Source organism: Gymnoscopelus braueri (genome assembly GCF_963280865.1).
Source record: "Gymnoscopelus braueri genome assembly, chromosome: 8".
Lineage (NCBI taxonomy): Eukaryota > Metazoa > Chordata > Actinopteri > Myctophiformes > Myctophidae > Gymnoscopelus > Gymnoscopelus braueri.
The window spans coordinates 56,681,719-56,703,682 of NC_137609.1; the positions used below are offsets into that span (position 1 = coordinate 56,681,719).

The 21,964-nt window shown below is 42.7% G+C and overlaps 1 protein-coding gene across 2 annotated transcripts in view; it reads right to left on the bottom strand.

The window, feature by feature from the left end:
* The window catches only part of nup98 (nucleoporin 98 and 96 precursor), an 84,069-nt gene that overhangs the window by 1,536 nt on the left and 60,569 nt on the right, over nucleotides 1-21,964 (bottom strand). For both annotated transcript variants that reach the window (XM_080434610.1, XM_080434609.1), the window contains 10 exons: nucleotides 21,513-21,688; nucleotides 18,337-18,560; nucleotides 17,334-17,603; nucleotides 15,310-15,467; nucleotides 13,178-13,318; nucleotides 11,531-11,652; nucleotides 8,715-8,936; nucleotides 7,186-7,439; nucleotides 2,569-2,723; nucleotides 2,188-2,299 (listed from right to left, as the gene is read on the bottom strand). In XM_080434610.1, coding sequence (XP_080290736.1) covers nucleotides 2,188-2,299; nucleotides 2,569-2,723; nucleotides 7,186-7,439; nucleotides 8,715-8,936; nucleotides 11,531-11,652; nucleotides 13,178-13,318; nucleotides 15,310-15,467; nucleotides 17,334-17,603; nucleotides 18,337-18,560; nucleotides 21,513-21,688 — 1,834 coding nt within the window. The remainder of the gene's footprint in view (nucleotides 1-2,187; nucleotides 2,300-2,568; nucleotides 2,724-7,185; nucleotides 7,440-8,714; nucleotides 8,937-11,530; nucleotides 11,653-13,177; nucleotides 13,319-15,309; nucleotides 15,468-17,333; nucleotides 17,604-18,336; nucleotides 18,561-21,512; nucleotides 21,689-21,964) is intronic.

A 21,964-nucleotide genomic window follows, 5' to 3' on the forward strand; every position in this document is an offset into this window, starting at 1 on the left:
GTAGGAATATAACATTATGTTAGCATAGCTGTTAGCCATCTCTGTAGGAATATAACATTATGTTAGCCTAGCTGTTAGCCATCTCTGTAGGAATATAACATTATGTTAGCATAGCTGTTAGCCATCTCTGTAGGAATATAACATTATGGTAGCCTAGCCGTTAGCCATCTCTGTAGGAATATAACATTATGGTAGCCTAGCCGTTAGCCATCTCTGTAGGAATATAACATTATGTTAGCCTAGCCGTTAGCCATCTCTGTAGGAATATAACATTATGTTAGCCTAGCCGTTAGCCATCTCTGCAGGAATATAACATTATGTTAGCCTAGCCGTTAGCCATCTCTGTAGGAATATAACATTATGTTAGCCTAGCCGTTAGCCATCTCTGTAGGAATATAACATTATGTTAGCCTAGCCGTTAGCCATCTCTGTAGGAATATAACATTATGTTAGCCTAGCCGTTAGCCATCTCTGTAAGAATATAACATTATGTTAGCCTAGCCGTTAGCCATCTCTGTAGGAATATAACATTATGTTAGCCTAGCCGTTAGCCATCTCTGTAGGAATATAACATTATGTTAGCCTAGCTGTTAGCCATCTCTGTAGGAATATAACAGTTTTATTAGGTTAGCCTAAATGTATTATTAGTTTGAAGAGCAATTGGTATTTATAGGAAATGTGCTTATTTTGTTGCCTGTCCCCTTTTATGTCAGATAGTTTTATGTCATCTTGTCTATTGCTCTACGATGTGATCATCTCCTCAGGAACAGGCTGCTCACTAAGGTCTAATTAGTCCCACCAGGAAAACGCGATTCCGCGATCGCGGAAATTACCGCAGATTTGAAGGCCATCCGTGGATTTCAAAGCCGCCCGCATAGTGCAGAAAACAAGACCAATCTAGGTAAAACACCACCGTATGGAGAAGTATTATACTCTCTCTGTCTCAGGGCAGTGCGAGAGAGAGAGTGAGAGTGCTGCGCAAACTACAGCTGAACTTCAAAGCAAGTTAACGATGGCTTGTTGACCCCAATTTGACCACTAGGCAATCAACACTGAACATCACTAATTAATGGCAGCTGTGCCATTATTAAGTAATTCCCTGTAGAGGGACCCTTCTCCCTCATGTTCAACTTCAAGTGTGACTTCTAAGTTCTACTTCTCCTCAAAAGGACAACTTTATTATTTCCCATCCTGAATGATAAGCCTAATATTATTATTGCATTTGTCTATGTGCAATAACTGCAAGCCAATGTTCAGAGCATTGTCAGTATTTGTCTTCATTTCTTTAATTCATATTTCTTTAGTCGCCAATAATTCAACTGTAAGCCAGTGTTTTGAGACATATTGTCTTGTATTTCTACAAAATAAATGGTAAAAATGCATTCTACATGCATAAATACAAAAATAATAAAAAATAAAAAATGATTGGATCGGTGATTGCTATCGGCCTGATCGGACCACCTCTATTTATAACCAGTAACATTTACTCAATTACTATGTTCCACGGTATTTTTGTGTTTTAGAATGGTAAAACAATGAATTGTTTCTATTTCATTATGGAATTTTCTTGATTATTAAAACGTAATCTATTTTTACTTGATAACTGGTAATTTCAGGTTGTTTTTTAATGCCCGCGGAATATTAACGATAAGAATTACTCTCCGTGGAATCTAGACTTTTTCTCCGCGCTTTCTTGGGGGGACTATCTAATCTAATGTGAGCCGTTAGCATGCCTGCCTCTCCTGGCTTACAGTTGAGAATAGATTGTCTTTTAATACAGTCAGTCATGAGCAGTAAAACTCCTGTTTTATACATAAACACATTGTTTATAGTAATACTGGGCATATCATTACACTAGAGGTTCCAGTAACGGGCAGCTTGCATTACGTGGTCCAAAAAACTATGTTTTAAAGAGATCTTTTATTTACAGATCATTGTCTCTTTGGAATAACCTGCCTGGAAACCTCTGCTGCATTTACAGTAAATTTTAAATAATCTTAAATTGTATTTAACACTGTAAAGCATTATTGTATAACATGTGATTGTAGCTCTCTTATGTATTGTGTGCTGAATACTGACATTTAATAATTGTGTATTTGCAACTGTACTAATGTTTTTTGATTGTTTTTTATTGGAGCCGTTATGTGATTGGTTGGTGTTGATTGGAGCCGTTATGTGATTGGTTACCTGACTGTGCGAGGCGGTCCTTGGCGGAGCAGCAGGGGAGGAGCTCTATCCTCTGACAGAGAGACGTCACATCACTGAACAAACACTCCAGCTGATAGGCTGAAATGTCAGACTACACACACACACACACACACGTTTGTATAAGTATTATTATTTGATGTTGGTAAAAGATGTTCAAGTATAATCACAATATAACTTAAACCCAGGATAGCACATTAAAACCTAATGAGACTAAAATAAATAGTCCAATAAATGACATACATAACACCTATACATACATACAACATACATACATAACACCTATACATACATACAACATACATAACATAAACATACATTTGGCCCTCAAAGTTAAGTGAATGTAACACACACACCACACACCTGTTGGATGTTGTTGAGGGTTCTGATGGTACAGATATAGTCCAGGTAGACGCGGCCTGCAGAGTCCCAGTCCTGGATGGAGGCGGAGCGCTCCGGTTCAGACAGGCCTTCCAGGAAGTCCAGCAGGAAGTCATGGTTGTCATTGATGATGCAATCTGAAGGGAAGCAGGAAGTTGTCACAAACGATGACTCATGAGACAAGGAGCTTCTGATATCACTGACCCACTGACTTAGAGGAGCGCTCACGTGAAGTCTGTCTGTCTTTACTGACTCACTGACTTAGAGGAGCGTTCACGTGAAGTCTGTCTGTCTCTACTGACTCACTGACTTAGAGGAGCGCTCACGTGAAGTCTGTCTGTCTTTACTGACTCACTGACTTAGAGGAGCGTTCACGTGAAGTCTGTCTGTCTTTACTGACTCACTGACTTAGAGGAGCGTTCACGTGAAGTCTGTCTGTCTTTACTGACTCACTGACTTAGAGGAGCGTTCACGTGAAGTCTGTCTGTCTCTACTGACTCACTGACTTAGAGGAGCGCTCACGTGAAGTCTGTCTGTCTTTTCATGTCATATGAAAGCAGGGAATCAGAGCTACATATTGACAGCAGTTCTGAGGATATGTCTTATAGAGTGATGTCTTATAGAGTGATGTCATAGAGTGATGTCATAGAGTGATGTCATAGAGTGATGTCTTATAGAGTGATGTCTTATAGAGTGATGTCTTATAGAGTGATGTCTTATAGAGTGATGTCTTATAGAGTGATGTCATAGAGTGATGTCTTATAGAGTGATGTCTTATAGAGTGATGTCATAGAGTGATGTCTTATAGAGTGATGTCTTATAGAGTGATGTCATAGAGTGATGTCATAGAGTGATGTCATAGAGTGATGTCATAGAGTGATGTCATAGAGTGATGTCTTATAGAGTGATGTCTTATAGAGTGATGTCTTATAGAGTGATGTCATAGAGTGATGTCATAGAGTGATGTCTTATAGAGTGATGTCTTATAGAGTGATGTCTTATAGAGTGATGTCTTATAGAGTGATGTCTTATAGAGTGATGTCATAGAGTGAGGTCTTATAGAGTGATGTCTTATAGAGTGATGTCTTATAGAGTGATGTCTTATAGAGTGATGTCTTATAGAGTGATGTCATAGAGTGATGTCTTATAGAGTGATGTCTTATAGAGTGATGTCTTATAGAGTGATGTCTTATAGAGTGATGTCTGGCAGAGATACAGTGAGCTGAGACATCTGACATTTTAACACCTATCCCATCATGCATTGCTGGAAGGTGGGGGTCTGAGGGGGGGCAGGTAAACACCTCAGATGCTATCCCAGAGTGCATTGTTCTCAAATGGGGGGGGGGGGGGGGGTTGAGTATCTTGGGCAGGTAGCAGGTAGGCCTAGTTGCATTCAGGGGTGTCTTTGCCAGTGCTAAAAAAATCTACAACCTAGTACCTCAATATTTTACCACTGGACCAGCCTTCCAGCCATAAAACCTGTTCTAAAATATCCGATCTACAAGCTCACAACGCGTCACAGTGCAACATGTTACTGGTGTCTATGTGAAAATGATCTACAAGCTCACAACGCGTCACAGTGCAACATGTTACTGGTGTCTATGTGAAAATGATCTACAAGCTCACAACGCGTCACAGTGCAACATGTTACTGGTGTCTATGTGAAAATGATCTACAAGCTCACAACGTGTCACAGTGCAACATGTTACTGGTGTCTATGTGAAAATGATCTACAAGCTCACAACGTGTCACAGTGCAACATGTTACTGGTGTCTATGTGAAAATGATCTACAAGCTCACAACGTGTCACAGTGCAACATGTTACTTGGTGTCTATGTGAAAATGATGTGTTGGTTCAGGTTTCTATAGAGTTGTCAGCTGACTGAAAGGTGACGTCAAGTCAAACAGATCCAGGAGATCACCTGATCGAAAGATTCCCCCCCCATCCACTTAACTCTATAAACGCCATTGACTCGAAAACGCGTCAATAACTACTTAATCCACCCACGCCATTGACGCGTTGGATTTGCGTTCATTGTTTAATCTCTGATCGCGCTATGCTGCTTAAAATTCAATGTTATTCTCGAGTTCCACTTACTTCACCCATATCTGCATCCGGTTTCATGACCTGGGTTCCGTTTCCGGTTTTTGATTATTTTCCCCCGGTCATTTTCGTCCAAAATAGGTAAACAAACGTTTTTTCACACGGTATGACGGACAAACGGACAGCTTTTCTTCTATAATCTATGGTCTGGGTGACGATCAGTCATCGCCGTCGTGTATCACATCGTAATTTTGACGATCAAAACAATCTGGGAGGACGTCACATCCGTTTTCATGTTTTTCCCTGTCTAATCGCCCAAGAAGGGTAACAGTGACACAAGGAGCTGATCAAGCTATCATGTGCTGCTCTCTAGTGGCGGATTTGTGCAGCGTCTTTAAAAAACAGTCTGATCAATTATTTTCATGAAAATTTTCAAAATATAAAAATAAAAAAAACACGAAAATTGCTGGCAATGGGGGAGTACTTTATGAAAATACTCTGGCAGTCAAAGAGTTAATGTTTAGCGTTTTTGGGAAAACAGCTGTATCTTGAGTTATTTTTTTCCCCCTGCATTTTGGCGAGACATGCTATACTCAACAGCCTGTAGCAAGGAAAGAGCCATGCTATATTCAACAGCCTGTAGCAAGGAAAGAGCCATGCTATATTCAACAGCCTGTAGCAAGGAAAGAGCCATGCTATATTCAACAGCCTGTAGCAAGGAAAGAGCCATGCTATATTCAACAGCCTGTAGCAAGGAAAGAGCCATGCTATATTCAACAGCCTGTAGCAAGGAAAGAGCCAAGCTATATTCAACAGCCTGTAGCAAGGGAAGAGCCATGCTATATTCAACAGCCTGTAACAAGGGAAGAGCCATGCTATATTCAACAGCCTGTAACAAGGGAAGAGCCATGCTATATTCAACAGCCTGTAACAAGGGAAGAGCCATGCTATATTCAACAGCCTGTAACAAGGAAAGAGCCATGCTATATTCAACAGCCTGTAGCAAGGGAAGAGCCATGCTATATTCAACAGCCTGTAACAAGGGAAGAGCCATGCTATATTCAACAGCCTGTAGCAAGGGAAGGAGGCGTCGCAGTGAGTTTGTTTTCTTTCTCGCAGCAGCACACTGAAACCCTCCGTGTTTAGCAGCACAGTGAAACCCTGTGTTTAGCAGCACAGTGAAACCCTGTGTTTAGCAGCACAGTGAAACCCTGTGTTTAGCAGCACTGCCAGAAATAAGTCTGGCAGTGAATGAGTTAATGTTTCCTAACCTGAAGCCAGTGTGTGGATCAGTAGTTTATATATTAGTTAATGTAGTAGTTAATCTGAAGCTAGCTTGTGGATCAGTAGTTTATACAGTAGTTAACCTGAAGCTAGCTTGTGGATCAGTAGTTTATACAGTAGTTAACCTGAAGCTAGCTTGTGGATCAGTAGTTTATATTGTAGTTAACCTGAAGCTAGCTTGTGGATCAGTAGTTTATATTGTAGTTAACCTGAAGCTAGCTTGTGGATCAGTAGTTTATACAGTAGTTAACCTGAAGCTAGCTTGTGGATCAGTAGTTTATACAGTAGTTAACCTGAAGCTAGCTTGTGGATCAGTAGTTTATACAGTAGTTAATCTGAAGCTAGCTTGTGGATCAGTAGTTTATATAGTAGTTAACCTGAAGCTAGCTTGTGGATCAGTAGTTTATACAGTAGTTAACCTGAAGCTAGCTTGTGGATCAGTAGTTTATATTGTAGTTAACCTGAAGCTAGCTTGTGGATCAGTAGTTTATATAGTAGTTAACCTGAAGCTAGCTTGTGGATCAGTAGTTTATATAGTAGTTAACCTGAAGCTAGCTTGTGGATCAGTAGTTTATATAGTAGTTAACCTGAAGCTAGCTTGTGGATCAGTAGTTTATATAGTAGTTAACCTGAGGCTAGCTTGTGGTTCAGTAGTTTATATAGTAGTTAACCTGAGGCTAGCGTGTGGATCAGTAGTTTATATAGTAGTTTATATAGTAGTTTATATAGTAGTTAACCTGAAGCTAGCTTGTGGATCAGTAGTTTATATAGTAGTTAACCTGAAGCTAGCTTGTGGATCAGTAGTTTATATAGTAGTTTATATAGTAGTTAACCTGAAGCTAGCTTGTGGATCAGTAGTTTATATAGTAGTTTATATAGTAGTTAACCTGAAGCTAGCTTGTGGATCAGTAGTTTATATAGTAGTTAACCTGAAGCTAGCTTGTGGATCTGTAGTTTATATAGTAGTTAACCTGAAGCTAGCTTGTGGATCAGTAGTTTATATAGTAGTTTATATAGTAGTTAACCTGAAGCTAGCTTGTGGATCAGTAGTTTATATAGTAGTTAACCTGAAGCTAGCTTGTGGATCTGTAGTTTATATAGTAGTTAACCTGAAGCTAGCTTGTGGATCAGTAGTTTATATAGTAGTTTATATAGTAGTTAACCTGAAGCTAGCTTGTGGATCAGTAGTTTATATAGTAGTTTATATAGTAGTTAACCTGAAGCTAGCTTGTGGATCAGTAGTTTATATAGTAGTTTATATAGTAGTTAACCTGAAGCTAGCTTGTGGATCAGTAGTTTGTGACACTGGTTCCACAGCCCGGCCCGGTACAGGTGCAGAGCCTCCCGGTCCGCTCTGTTCTGGCTTCGGGCCCGGATGGCCTTCGCCTCCTCCAGCCAGCGGACTGGAACCAGCAACCTCTCCGTCAGGAAACGTTCTCTGGCCCCGCCCTCCTCTTCGTCATCATCCTCGTCTTCCTCGGTGCAGTGAAGACACAGCATCTCTCTGACGGCTCTCTCTCTCAGCCTGTAGAAACAAACCAGTGTCTTTATAATAATAACTAGAAAGTACTGTGAGATCACTGAAGCGATCCCACAATAATAACCCTCTCTCTCAGCCTGTAGAAACAAACCTTTATTTATAATAACCCCCTCTCTGTCTGTAGAAACAAACCAGTCATATTCAGTGTCTTTAGGTCAGGTATGTGTATAATAATGACTAGAAAAAGTGCACAGGTCTCCGCCAGGTCAGGTAGGCCAGCAATATTAGAAATGTGCCAATCAGGATGGAATATCGGACAGATTCGTCTTGATCACGTGACTCTAGGGATAATGTGTAGCGATTTGCGTGATGTTTGGACCAAATCTGTAGCGGTAATATAAAACATGCGTTTGGCAACAATCTGCCTCCTGGTGGCGCTATATCAGGACAATGTGAAAAGGGTGGCATGTCTTCATTGGAATACTGGAAATGTGTGTGCAGAGTTTCATGGCAATCACAGAGGCATTTTGTTCACATCAAGCCACTCCTGCAGACTTTACATGCCAATCAGGATGGAATATGAAAGATCCATGTTGATCACATGTCGATCGGTCCTGTAATAGGTAAAAACGTGAATGGGCCTGTTATAGCGCCACCGTAAGGCTGATAAAATAAAATGTAGGGTGGCATTTCTTCCTCGGCTTAGTGGGAATATGTGTGCAAAATTTCACGGTAATCACAGGCCAACGGTGCTGCTCACAGACGGACGGAGGGACAGGGTGCAAAACATACTCTCGCCATGCCTTACGGCCTGGCGGAAATAATAATAATAATATTTGAATACATACGTGTGGTTGGGTATGTGTATAATATTCATAATAATAGTAATAATTATAATTATAATATTTGAATACATACTAGTGGTCAGGAATGTGTATAATATTCATAATAATAATAATAATAATATTAGTATACATACGTGTGGTCAGGAATGTGTATAATATTCATAATAATAATAATAATAATAATATTAGTATACATACGTGTGGTCAGGAATGTGTATAATATTCATAATAATAGTAATAATAATAGTAATAATAATATTAGTATACATATGTGTGGTCAGGTATGTGTATAATATTCATAATAATAGTATTAATAGTAATAATAATATTAGTATACATATGTGTGGTCAGGAATGTGTATAATATTCATAATAATAGTAATAATAATAGTAATAATAATATTAGTATACATACGTGTGGTCAGGAATGTGTATAATATTCATAATAATAGTAATAATAATATTAGTATACATACGTGTGGTCAGGTATGTGCAGCAGTACCAGCACCGCCAGGTGCCAGTGCCCCTGTGTCTCCAGCAGGGCGGCGTAGCTGCTGTGCAGCAGACACTGCTTGTGGACACTCAGGTGACTGTAGCACAGGGACTCTAGCGCCACCCACAGGTTCCAGCTCAGACGGTAGTCCAGCCTCTCCCATGTCACACACAGAGGGTCCAACAGGCTCTCTAGAGGGTAATGTCTGGACAAACAAGCTCTATGTTATAAACTCTACGTTATAAACTCTACATTATAGATAAACTCTACATTATAGACTCTCTAGAGGGTAATGTCTGGAGAAACAAGCTCTATGTTATAGAGATACACTAGTGGAGATGAGATCTAGTAGAACTAAGACTAGTGGAGAAGAGATCCAGTAGAACTAAGACTAGAGGAGAAGAGATCCAGTAGAACTAAGACTAGCGGAGATGAGATCTAGTAGAACTAAGACTAGCGGAGATGAGATCCAGTAGAACTAAGACTAGCGGAGAAGAGATCCAGTAGAACTAAGACTAGTGGAGAAGAGATCCAGTAGAACTAAGACTAGTGGAGAAGAGATCTAGTAGAACTAAGACTAGAGGAGAAGAGATCCAGTAGAACTAAGACTAGTGGAGAAGAGATCTAGTAGAACTAAGACTAGCGGAGATGAGATCTAGTAGAACTAAGACTAGTGGAGAAGAGATCCAGTAGAACTAAGACTAGTGGAGAAGAGATCCAGTAGAACTAAGACTAGCGGAGATGAGATCCAGTAGAACTAAGACTAGTGGAGAAGAGATCCAGTAGAACTAAGACTAGCGGAGATGAGATCCAGTAGAACTAAGACTAGCGGAGATGAGATCCAGTAGAACTAAGACTAGCGGAGATGAGATCCAGTAGAACTAAGACTAGCGGAGATGAGATCTAGTAGAACTAAGACTAGTGGAGAAGAGATCCAGTAGAACTAAGACTAGTGGAGAAGAGATCCAGTAGAACTAAGACTAGAGGAGAAGAGATCCAGTAGAACTAAGACTAGTGGAGAAGAGATCCAGTAGAGCTAGGACTAGTGGAGAAGAGATCCAGTAGAACTAAGACTAGTGGAGAAGAGATCCAGTAGAACTAAGACTAGAGGAGAAGAGATCCAGTAGAACTAAGACTAGAGGAGAAGAGATCCAGTAGAACTAAGACTAGTGGAGAAGAGATCCAGTAGAACTAAGACTAGAGGAGAAGAGATCCAGTAGAACTAAGACTAGTGGAGAAGAGATCCAGTAGAACTAAGACTAGTGGAGAAGAGATCCAGTAGAACTAAGACTAGTGGAGAAGAGATCCAGTAGAACTAAGACTAGTGGAGAAGAGATCCAGTAGAACTAAGACTAGTGGAGAAGAGATCCAGTAGAACTAAGACTAGAGGAGAAGAGATCCAGTAGAACTAAGACTAGAGGAGAAGAGATCCAGTAGAACTAAGACTAGTGGAGAAGAGATCCAGTAGAACTAAGACTAGTGGAGAAGAGATCCAGTAGAACTAAGACTAGAGGAGATGAGATCCAGTAGAACTAAGACTAGTGGAGAAGAGATCCAGTAGAACTAAGACTAGCGGAGATGAGATCCAGTAGAACTAAGACTAGCGGAGATGAGATCCAGTAGAACTAAGACTAGCGGAGATGAGATCTAGTAGAACTAAGACTAGTGGAGAAGAGATCCAGTAGAACTAAGACTAGTGGAGAAGAGATCCAGTAGAACTAAGACTAGAGGAGAAGAGATCCAGTAGAACTAAGACTAGTGGAGAAGAGATCCAGTAGAGCTAGGACTAGTGGAGAAGAGATCCAGTAGAACTAAGACTAGTGGAGAAGAGATCCAGTAGAACTAAGACTAGAGGAGAAGAGATCCAGTAGAACTAAGACTAGAGGAGAAGAGATCCAGTAGAACTAAGACTAGAGGAGAAGAGATCCAGTAGAACTAAGACTAGTGGAGAAGAGATCCAGTAGAACTAAGACTAGAGGAGAAGAGATCCAGTAGAACTAAGACTAGTGGAGAAGAGATCCAGTAGAACTAAGACTAGTGGAGAAGAGATCCAGTAGAACTAAGACTAGTGGAGAAGAGATCCAGTAGAACTAAGACTAGTGGAGAAGAGATCCAGTAGAACTAAGACTAGAGGAGAAGAGATCCAGTAGAACTAAGACTAGAGGAGAAGAGATCCAGTAGAACTAAGACTAGTGGAGAAGAGATCCAGTAGAACTAAGACTAGTGGAGAAGAGATCCAGTAGAACTAAGACTAGAGGAGAAGAGATCCAGTAGATCTAAGACTAGTGGAGAAGAGATCCATTAGAACTAAGACTAGTGGAGAAGAGATCCAGTAGAACTAAGACTAGTGGAGAAGAGATCCAGTAGAACTAAGACTAGAGGAGAAGAGATCCAGTGGAACTAAGACTAGTGGAGAAGAGATCCAGTAGAACTAAGACTAGTGGAGAAGAGATCCAGTAGATCTAAGACTTAGGCGGGTTGATCGATGTGAAAAATAATATTCTATGATTTTTCAAAGATAGTAAAAACGCTCAAAATCGCTGGCAAGGGCAGCTATAGACCATGTTAACACTGTAGAGTTTAAATAAAGTTACCTGTCACTGTACAGTTTAAATAAAGTTACCTGTCACTGTACAGTTTAAATAAAGTTACCTGTCACTGTAGAGTTTAAATAAAGTTACCTGTCACTGTAGAGTTTAAATAAAGTTACCTGTCACTGTAGAGTTTAAATAAAGTTACCTGTCACTGTAGAGTTTAAATAAAGTTACCTGTGTCACTGTAGAGTTTAAATAAAGTTACCTGTCACTGTAGAGTTTGAGCAGGTGGAAGCAGAGGTCGTACAGAGGTCGTTTGTCATCGTCTGATTCTTCCTGGTAGAGGGGGAGGGGTGCACAGGTGTACCTGCCCACCTCACCTGTCCCCTGATTGGTGGAGAGAAAGGTTTAACATATATTAACACATGGGGTGCCAAAACCGTATATAAACAGTTTTGCAAAAGGTGCAAAAAGTTACACGGAGTGCCAAAACCGTATTGAAACCTTCCTCCTCCTCCTCATTCTGGTCACCAACCTGGCCACTTTCTGCTGTGGGATGGCGGAGAGTACCTCCAGAATGTGGGAGTGGAGAGGATGGAATGGCCTGCCGTGAGTCCAGACCTCGACCCAACTGAACATTTGTGAGATCAACTTGGGCGTGCTTTACGTCTTAGAGTGACCAACAGAACCACATTGGCTGACCTCATTGAGGAATGGGATGCCATGCCAGCAGAAAGTGGCCAGGTTGGTGACCAGCATGAGGAGGAGGTGCCAAGCTGTTGTGGCTGCATATGGATCCACACGCTACTGAGGACCCGGAAACTGAGTGTAACATTAGTGAAGTGTATGACCAACATGTTTCTTTTTCTTATCCTTATTTTGTCCTTAGTACTGTGGGAGAGTGCAATCTGAAATGCTCCAACTAAGCAACAAAGGTGAATACCAACTGAACAGTGACAGAACGAGTGAATTCCACCAGAAAAGTCTAACAGGCCATTTTGGCACATTTTTGCTGGGCGCTACCCACACGTTTGCCTGTGTTGCTCATTCCATGAATGCCCCATGCTTACAAGCTGTACCTCGTTGTAAAGGTGACTAATCACAGATAAAAATGATATATAACACTTTACTAATTGGTATTAGTAAAGGGGAGATATAATGGCCCACATTCAAGTTTCCTTACATTTTGTGAGCAGTTTATATTAAATAACTCTTTCAGTGCCAAGAGTATTTTCATAAAGTACTCCCCCAGTGCCAGCAATTTGCGTTCTTTTTTATTTTTTAATTTTGTAATTTTTCATTCAAATAAATGATCTGATTGGGTTTTTAAACCCATAATACAGTTCTACCAGTAGAGAGCAACAAATCGACACATTGATGACCTCGCTGGCTCACTCGCCCCCTCCCAAACAGGCTCACGTCATATCCGGTCCTAACCGGATGTTGACATTTTCGACAATCGTTGATCGGGCTAAATTACGATGCGATACACGACTACGATGACTGATCGTCACCCAGACCAAAGAGAGTAGACGTGGACCTCTCCGTTCGTTTTTTATACCGTGTGAAAAACCGTGACTTTCCCTATTCTGGCCGAAAATGACCGCGGGAAAAAAATGAGAACCGGAAACGGAATCTGCGTCATGAAACCGGAACCCAATGAGTCTGAAGGAGTCAGGAAGCGAAAGTGATCATGAAAAATAAACAGAATAGCGCGACTACAGTCAAAAGTAAAAACTCAGGATTTCTCGTGCTGGCAGGGAGGGTACTCGGGAAAAACTCTGGATATCTCGGGGCGTGGCACTGAGAGAGTTAATATGTATATTATATTAATATGTGTATATATATTATATTATATTAATATGTGTATATATATTATATTATATTAATATGTGTATATATATTATATTACCATAAAGGCAGTCTGGTAGCTGGTCAGGGCGTCAGACACTGAGGCAGTAGGAGGCAACATGAACCACAGATGAACCGCTAGACTCCTCCTCCAATCCAGCTCACTGCACACACACACTGTGTGTTCTGTAGACTGCCACACCTAGAGACACACACACACACACACATTAATATCACTGCACACACACACTGTGTTCTGTAGACTGCCACACCTAGAGACACACACACACACACATTAATATCACTGTACACACACACTGTGTGTTCTGTAGACTGCCACACCTAGAGACACACACACACACACATTAATATCACTGCACACACACACTGTGTGTTCTGTAGACTGCCACACCTAGAGAGACACACACACACACATTAATATCACTGCACACACACACTGTGTGTTCTGTAGACTGCCACACCTAGAGACACACACACACACACACACACACACACATTAATATCACTGCACACACACACTGTGTGTTCTGTAGACTGCCACACCTAGAGACACACACACACACACATTAATATCACTGCACACACACACTGTGTGTTCTGTAGACTGCCACACCTAGACACACACACACACACATTAATATCACTGCACACACACACACTGTGTTCTGTAGACTGCCACACCTAGAGACACACACACACACACACACACACACATTAATATCACTGCACACACACACACTGTGTTCTGTAGACTGCCACACCTAGAGACACACACACACACACACACACACACACACACATTAATATCACTGCACACACACACACTGTGTTCTGTAGACTGCCACACCTAGAGACACACACACACACACACACACACACACACATTAATATCACTGCACACACACACACTGTGTTCTGTAGACTGCCACACCTAGAGACACACACACACACACACATTAATATCACTGCACACACACACTGTGTGTTCTGTAGACTGCCACACCTAGAGACACACACACACACACACATTAATATCACTGCACACACACACTGTGTTCTGTAGACTGCCACACCTAGAGACACACACACACACACACACACACATTAATATCACTGCACACACACACTGTGTTCTGTAGACTGCCACACCTACAGACACACACACACTAATATCACTGCACACGCACACAATGGCCCTCATAGCAATTAAAACCTAACAGCCTATTTGCAATGTTAAAGTGCTTAATCATTCACTCATTTAAACAAACTGCTTCAACAGTCATTCAGATACGATTGCAGATCTGGCTGCATTGGCATTGTGAAAATAGCAGATCTACAAGCTCACAATGCGTCGCATCGCGAATAGATCTGCTATTTTCACACACCTAGACACACTGATACATGAGGGCCACTGAGTGTTCTGTAGTCTGACACACCTAGACAGACAGACAGACAATTACAATCCGCTCCCTCACTGACTTAGGCGAGCATTCACATGAAGTATGTGAGGGCTGTCTGTCTGTCTGTCCTATGTGAGGGCTGTCTGTCTGTCTGTCCTATGTGAGGGCTGTCTGTCTGTCTGTCCTATGTGAGGGCTGTCTGTCTGTCTGTCCTATGTGAGGGCTGTCTGTCTGTCTGTCCTATGTGAGGGCTGTCTGTCTGTCCTATGTGAAATAGTTCAGTCAGTGAGTGTCTGTCTGTCTGTCTGTCTGTCCTATGTGAGGGCTGTCTGTCTGTCTGTCTGTGAGGACTCAGAGCTCTTTATTCATCCTTTCTGTAAGTCAGCATCATAAGGGGAATTACCCACAGTTCATAGCGTTACCAGGGGAATCATTTAAATATGCAAATGAGTATGGCATAACAGTTAGAATGTCAACTAACAGTCAGCCTCGTGCTTTCTCAGTGTTCTCAAAGGGGGACGGAATATGGAAGATATATATTTAGTAAACATAAGGGACACAAGGTAAGAATTTAAAATGATTACAATATTACAATCCCTAATCAAACACAAATGAAAACAAACAGAATGACGTAAATATAATAATAAGACACAGACAGACAGACAGACAGACAAAAAGAGAGAGAGACATACAGACACAGACAGACAGACAGACAGACAGACAGACAGACAGACAGACAGACAGACAGACAGACAGACAGACAGGTACGTACAGCTTTCCCAGCCAATAGGGTGAAGATCCTGAGTCGTTGGTCAGACAGGAAGCTGTCTGCCTGCATCCTGCTCCAGTCAGCGAGCTGTAGAGTCAACAGTTCTCTGCTGGTCTGTCCTCCCATAGCCTGAGAGAGCAGTAAGGAGAGACGATGGTCTCCTGTATGGACACAATACATTATTAATATTAATGTCTAACCCCATGGCCTGAGAGGACAATACAATATTAATATGTCTAACCCCATGGTCTGAGAGGACAATACAATATTAATATGTCTAACCCCATGGTCTGAGAGGACAATACAATATTAATATGTCTAACCCCATGGTCTGAGAGGACAATACAATATTAATATGTCTAACCCCATGGTCTGAGAGGACAATACATTATTAATATGTCTAACCCCATGGTCTGAGAGGACAATACAATATTAATATGTCTAACCCCATGGTCTGAGAGGACAATACATTATTAATATGTCTAACCCCATGGTCTGAGAGGACAATACATTATTAATATGTCTAACCCCATGGTCTGAGAGGACAATACATTATTAATATGTCTAACCCCATGGTCTGAGAGGACAATACAATATTAATATGTCTAACCCCATGGTCTGAGAGGACAATACATTATTAATATTAATATGTCTAACCCCATGGTCTGAGAGGACAATACAATATTAATATTAATATGTTTAACCCCATGGCCTGAGAGGACAATACAATATTAATATTAATATGTCTAACCCCATGGTCTGAGAGGACAATACAATATTAATATTAATATGTCTAACCCCATGGCCTGAGAGGACAATACAATATTAATATTAAAGGAGAATACCGGACAAATTAAGTGTTGTCTTTGATGTCTCGTTACTCACCTACCGATGTGAAAAGTGGCGTTCTTTTTTTCCATAGATTCCCCTGTCGTCATTTTTTAAACCCCCTCCGTTGTCATAATGGGAGCGCGTGGGTTAGGGAGATTCGTCTATTATAACCGATGCAAAGTTGTTTTTTTCTCTACTGCTAGTCATTGTGGAGTCTCATGATAGTCAAACATGCGCTGAAACTTCCTGCGAGGCCACCGTTAATGGCGAACGACTTAACACTGGTTGCTTGTTTCCAGAACCTGGCAACACGAGTTGCCAGGTTCTGGAAAGAAACAAGCATCCAGTGTTAAATCGTTCGCCATTAACGGTGGGGGTTTAAAAAATGACGACAGGGGAATCTATGGAAAAAAAGAACGCCACTTTTCACGTCGGTAGGTGAGTAACGAGACATCAAAAACACTTAATTTGTCCGGTATTCTCCTTTAATATGTCTAACCCCATGGCCTGAGAGGACAATACAATATTAATATGTCTAACCCCATGGTCTGAGAGGACAATACAATATTAATATGTCTAACCCCATGGTCTGAGAGGACAATACAATATTAATATGTCTAACCCCATGGTCTGAGAGGACAATACAATATTAATATGTCTAACCCCATGGTCTGAGAGGACAATACAATATTAATATGTCTAACCCCATGGTCTGAGAGGACAATACAATATTAATATGTCTAACCCCATGGCCTGAGAGGACAATACAATATTAATATGTCTAACCCCATGGCCTGAGAGGACAATACAATATTAATATGTCTAACCCCATGGTCTGAGAGGACAATACAATATTAATATGTCTAACCCCATGGTCTGAGAGGACAATACATTATTAATATAGAATTATAATAAACTGGTCATAAAACGTTTGGAAACGTAACTTAGGTCAATTATATCCCCTTCAATAATACCTATTGTGTTTTATGTCACTCAAAAACAAAACAACAGCCATTACCAACAGAAGCATATTGGGGGATTTTGGCAAAATCCAAATGCCCCCAAATGTTTTGGGGGCGTTACCAACACGTTTAGCTGTGTTATTCATTCCACCAATGCCAGATCCTTACCACAGGCCTCTCTGATCCTATTGGCTGTGATGTGTATTAATTAATATTAATGAGTATATTCATTACCTATGCTCTGAGCGAGGCGACACGCCTCACTGATCTTATTGGCTGTCAAGAGGCTGAAGATCATCTCGACTCCGCCCCTCGTGCTCTTCTCCTCCTCCTCCTCCACCCTGCGCTGCGCGCCATTGGCCAGCCAGGTAGAGAAGCTCCGCCTCCTGGCCAGCTGCTCCTGGTATTGGCTGAGAGGAGCGGGGTCCAACTGCTGGTCCGAGGGCCTCAGGCGGCCCCAAAGGGCTTCCACCAGGGTCCACACGTCACACCACGTGGACAGCACTGATAGAGAGAGAGAGACATAGAGACAGAGAGAGAGAGAGAGACACACAGACTTTTATTTTACAGAGTTTCACTCCAACTACGTGGCTTCCGCGTGCGGTTAGGGTTAGGGTTAGGGTTAGTAACCGTCGGAAAGTCGACATGTAACCGCATGCGTGTGTGTGTACCGTGGCTGTGTGTGTACACCGTGGCTGTGTGTGTGTGCGTGTGTGTACCGTGGCTGTGCGTGCGTGCGTGCGTGCGTGCGTGCGTGTGTGTACCGTGGCTGTGTGTGTGTGTGTGTGTGTACACCGTGCCTGTGTGTGTGTGTGTGTACACCGTGGCTGTGTGCGTGTGTGTACCGTGGCTGTGCGTGCGTGTGTGTGTACCGTGGCTGTGTGTGTGTGTGTGTGTGTGTACCGTGGCTGTGTGTGTGTGTGTGTGTGTGTACACCGTGGCTGTGTGTGTGTGTGTGTGTGTGTGTGTACCGTGGCTGTGTGTGTGTGTGTGTACACCGTGGCTGTGTGTGTGTGTGTGTACCGTGGCTGTGTGTGTGTGTGTGTACACCGTGGCTGTGTGTGTGTGTGTGTACCGTGGCTGTGTGTGTGTGTGTACACCGTGGCTGTGTGTGTGTGTGTGTACCGTGGCTGTGTGTGTGTGTGTACACCGTGGCTGTGTGTGTGTGTGTGTGTGTGTGTGTGTGTGTGTGTGTGTGTGTGTGTGTGTGTGTGTGTGTGTGTGTGTGTGTGTGTACCGTGGCTGTGTGTGAGGCTCAGAGAGCTGATCCACTGGGTGTAGTCGTGCAGAAGCTCCACCCCCTGGCGAGGACGCACCAGTGGGCAGGACGCTCCGTCTGGGAACTCCACCTCGCTGTGACACAGGCTGATCTGTAGGGGGCGCTCTTCATCCACCTCCTCATCGCTTCTCAGCAAACCCTCCACCCGCTCCACACACACCTTATACACACTGTCTGACAGCCTGACACACACACACACACACACACACACACACACACACACACACACACACAATTACAATAGAGTAATGGTTAATCGATAACTAATCAATTTAATCTTTTTTTTTTCGGTTAAGGGTATTTTCTTTAAATAGTTTTTTCTTTCAAACTCTTATTTTAATGAACACTAACACCTGCTCTAGCAGGGATTGACACTAACACCTGCTCTAGCAGGGGTTGACACTAACACCTGCTATAGCAGGGGTTGACACTAACACCTGCTCTAGCAGGGGTTGACACTAACACCTGCTATAGCAGGGGTTGACACTAACACCTGCTATAGCAGGGGTTGACACTAACACCTGCTATAGCAGGAGTTGACACTAACACCTGCTATAGCAGGGGTTGACACTAACACCTGCTATAGCAGGAGTTGACACTAACACCTGCTATAGCAGGGGTTGACACTAACACCTGCTATAGCAGGGGTTGACACTAACACCTGCTATAGCAGGAGTTGACACCAACACCTGCTCTAGCAGGGGTTGACACTAACACCTGCTCTAGCAGGGGTTGACACTAACACCTGCTATAGCAGAGGTTGACACTAACACCTGCTATAGCAGGTGTTAGTGTCAACCCCTGCTCTAGCAGGGGTTGACACTAACACCTGCTATAGCAGGGGTTGACACTAACACCTGCTATAGCAGAGGTTGACACTAACACCTGCTATAGCAGGGGTTGACACTAACACCTGCTATAGCAGGGGTTGACACTAACACCTGCTATAGCAGAGGTTGACACTAACACCTGCTATAGCAGGTGTTAGTGTCAACACCTGCTATAGCAGGGGTTGACACTAACACCTGCTATAGCAGGGGTTGACACTAACACCTGCTATAGCAGGGGTTGACACTAACACCTGCTATAGCAGGGGTTGACACTAACACCTGCTATAGCAGAGGTTGACACTAACACCTGCTATAGCAGGTGTTAGTGTCAACCCCTGCTATAGCAGGGGTTGACACTAACACCTGCTATAGCAGAGGTTGACACTAACACCTGCTCTAGCAGGGATTGACACCAACACCTGCTATAGCAGGGGTTGACACGAACACCTGCTCTAGCAGGGGTTGACACTAACACCTGCTCTAGCAGGGGTTGACACTAACACCTGCTCTAGCAGAGGTTGACACTAACACCTGCTATAGCAGGTGTTAGTGTCAACCCCTGCTCTAGCAGGGATTGACACTAACACCTGCTATAGCAGGGGTTGACACTAACACCTGCTCTAGCAGGGGTTGACACTAACACCTGCTCTAGCAGAGGTTGACACTAACACCTGCTCTAGCAGAGGTTGACACTAACACCTGCTATAGCAGGTGTTAGTGTCAACCCCTGCTCTAGCAGGGATTGACACTAACACCTGCTATAGCAGGGGTTGACACTAACACCTGCTCTAGCAGGGGTTGACACTAACACCTGCTCTAGCAGGGGTTGACACTAACACCTGCTCTAGCAGGGGTTGACACCAACACCTGGCCGCCTGCCTGGGGCAGGTAAATAAAATGGTCGGGCAGGTGAAGTTTGCTATCAGGTTGCCCGACCGGGCAGGTGTGCATTTTGAGTGGGGACGGGGGCGGCCATAGCTGAGTGGTTAGTGAGCCCGCCTAGGGAGCCAGAGGCCCTGGTTGCCCCAGGTACGATTCCAGGCCACGCCAGCATATGTGTCGATGAAATGAAATTTGTCCCTGAGCAAGACTCTTAACCCCTAATTGCTCACAGGCCCTCATTGGAAACAAGCCCGCAAGGACTTTCATGAACGTCCTGTTAAAAGGAATTATCCTTATACGCAACGACATAATTATCTGTCGCTCCCCCTCTCCCAAGTCCCAAGTAAAGCCTTCCTTATGTCAGTATCAGTTCAAAACAACAGAGCCAGCCCAGTACCTCCCTTTGTTTATTGAGCGGTCAAAGCTTAGCTAGTCAAGTCCAACGTAAACCCTTGACTTCAGGACGGTGTCAAGTAATGGGAAAGTAAGTGTCTTCAGGTCTGTGGAATGTAATATAGAAGCGCACCGTTGGCCTATAAAATAACAAGTGTGAACCCATAGTCATATTTATTATTATTATTATATTTGAGCTATTTACTAGATATTTGGCGTAAATATATAGACATTTTTTATCGTGTAGCCCCAGAATTCGCAAGTAGAAAGTAAAAAATCAAAAATAGGTGTTAAATTTGGTAACAAATTTGCCATTTTATAAAGGACCATTTACTTTTCGGGCAAGTAGAACATGACCCTCTGAGACCTTAGTGTCAACCCCTGTGTAGAATATAATAATATCAATAAAAGGTAAGAAAAACATAGTCCTGGCATCTAAATAACATTATGTACAGACAGACAGACAGACAGACAGGACACAGGCAGACAGACAGAGACACACAGACAGACAGACAGACAGACAGACAGACAGACAGACAGACCACAGGCAGACAGACAGAGACACACAGACACACAGACAGACAGACAGACAGACAGACAGACAGAAAGTGACACAGACAGACAGACAGGACACAGGCAGACAGACAGAGACACACAGACAGACAGACAGACAGACAGACAGACAGGACACAGGCAGACAGACAGAGACACACAGACAGACAGACAGACAGACAGACAGACAGAAAGTGACACAGACAGACAGACAGGACACAGGCAGACAGACAGAGACACACAGACAGACAGACAGACAGACAGACAGAAAGTGACACAGACAGACAGACAGGACACAGGCAGACAGACAGAGACACACAGACAGACAGACAGAAAGTGACACAGACAGACAGACAGGACACAGGCAGACAGACAGAGACACACAGACAGACAGACAGACAGACAGACAGACAGGACACAGGCAGAAAGACAGAGACACAGGCAGACAGACAGTCAGACAGACAGACAGACTCTTACGTCTTAGTCCTGGTAGACAGCAGGCTGAAGGTAGTGTCAGTGGGTTGTTGGTTTGAATCCCGGCTGGCTGACGGTCCACTGAGCTGGTCTCCACTGTGAGTCAGAACCCAGCCTGGACCCCAGCCCACCCTGAAGGACCTCCCCATGAAGAGACCTGAGTCCATCAGACCTGACCCCTACATATGAATATTAATACTATTAATAACATGAAGAGACCTGAGTCCATCAGACCTGACCCCTACATATGAATTATAATAATATTAATAACATGAAGAGACCTGAGTCCATCAGACCTGACCCCTACATATGAATTATTAATATTAATAACATGAAGAGACCTGAGTCCATCAGACCTGACCCCTAAATATGAATATTAATATTAATAACATGAAGAGACCTGAGTCCATCAGACCTGACCCCTATATATGAATTATAATAATATTAATAACATG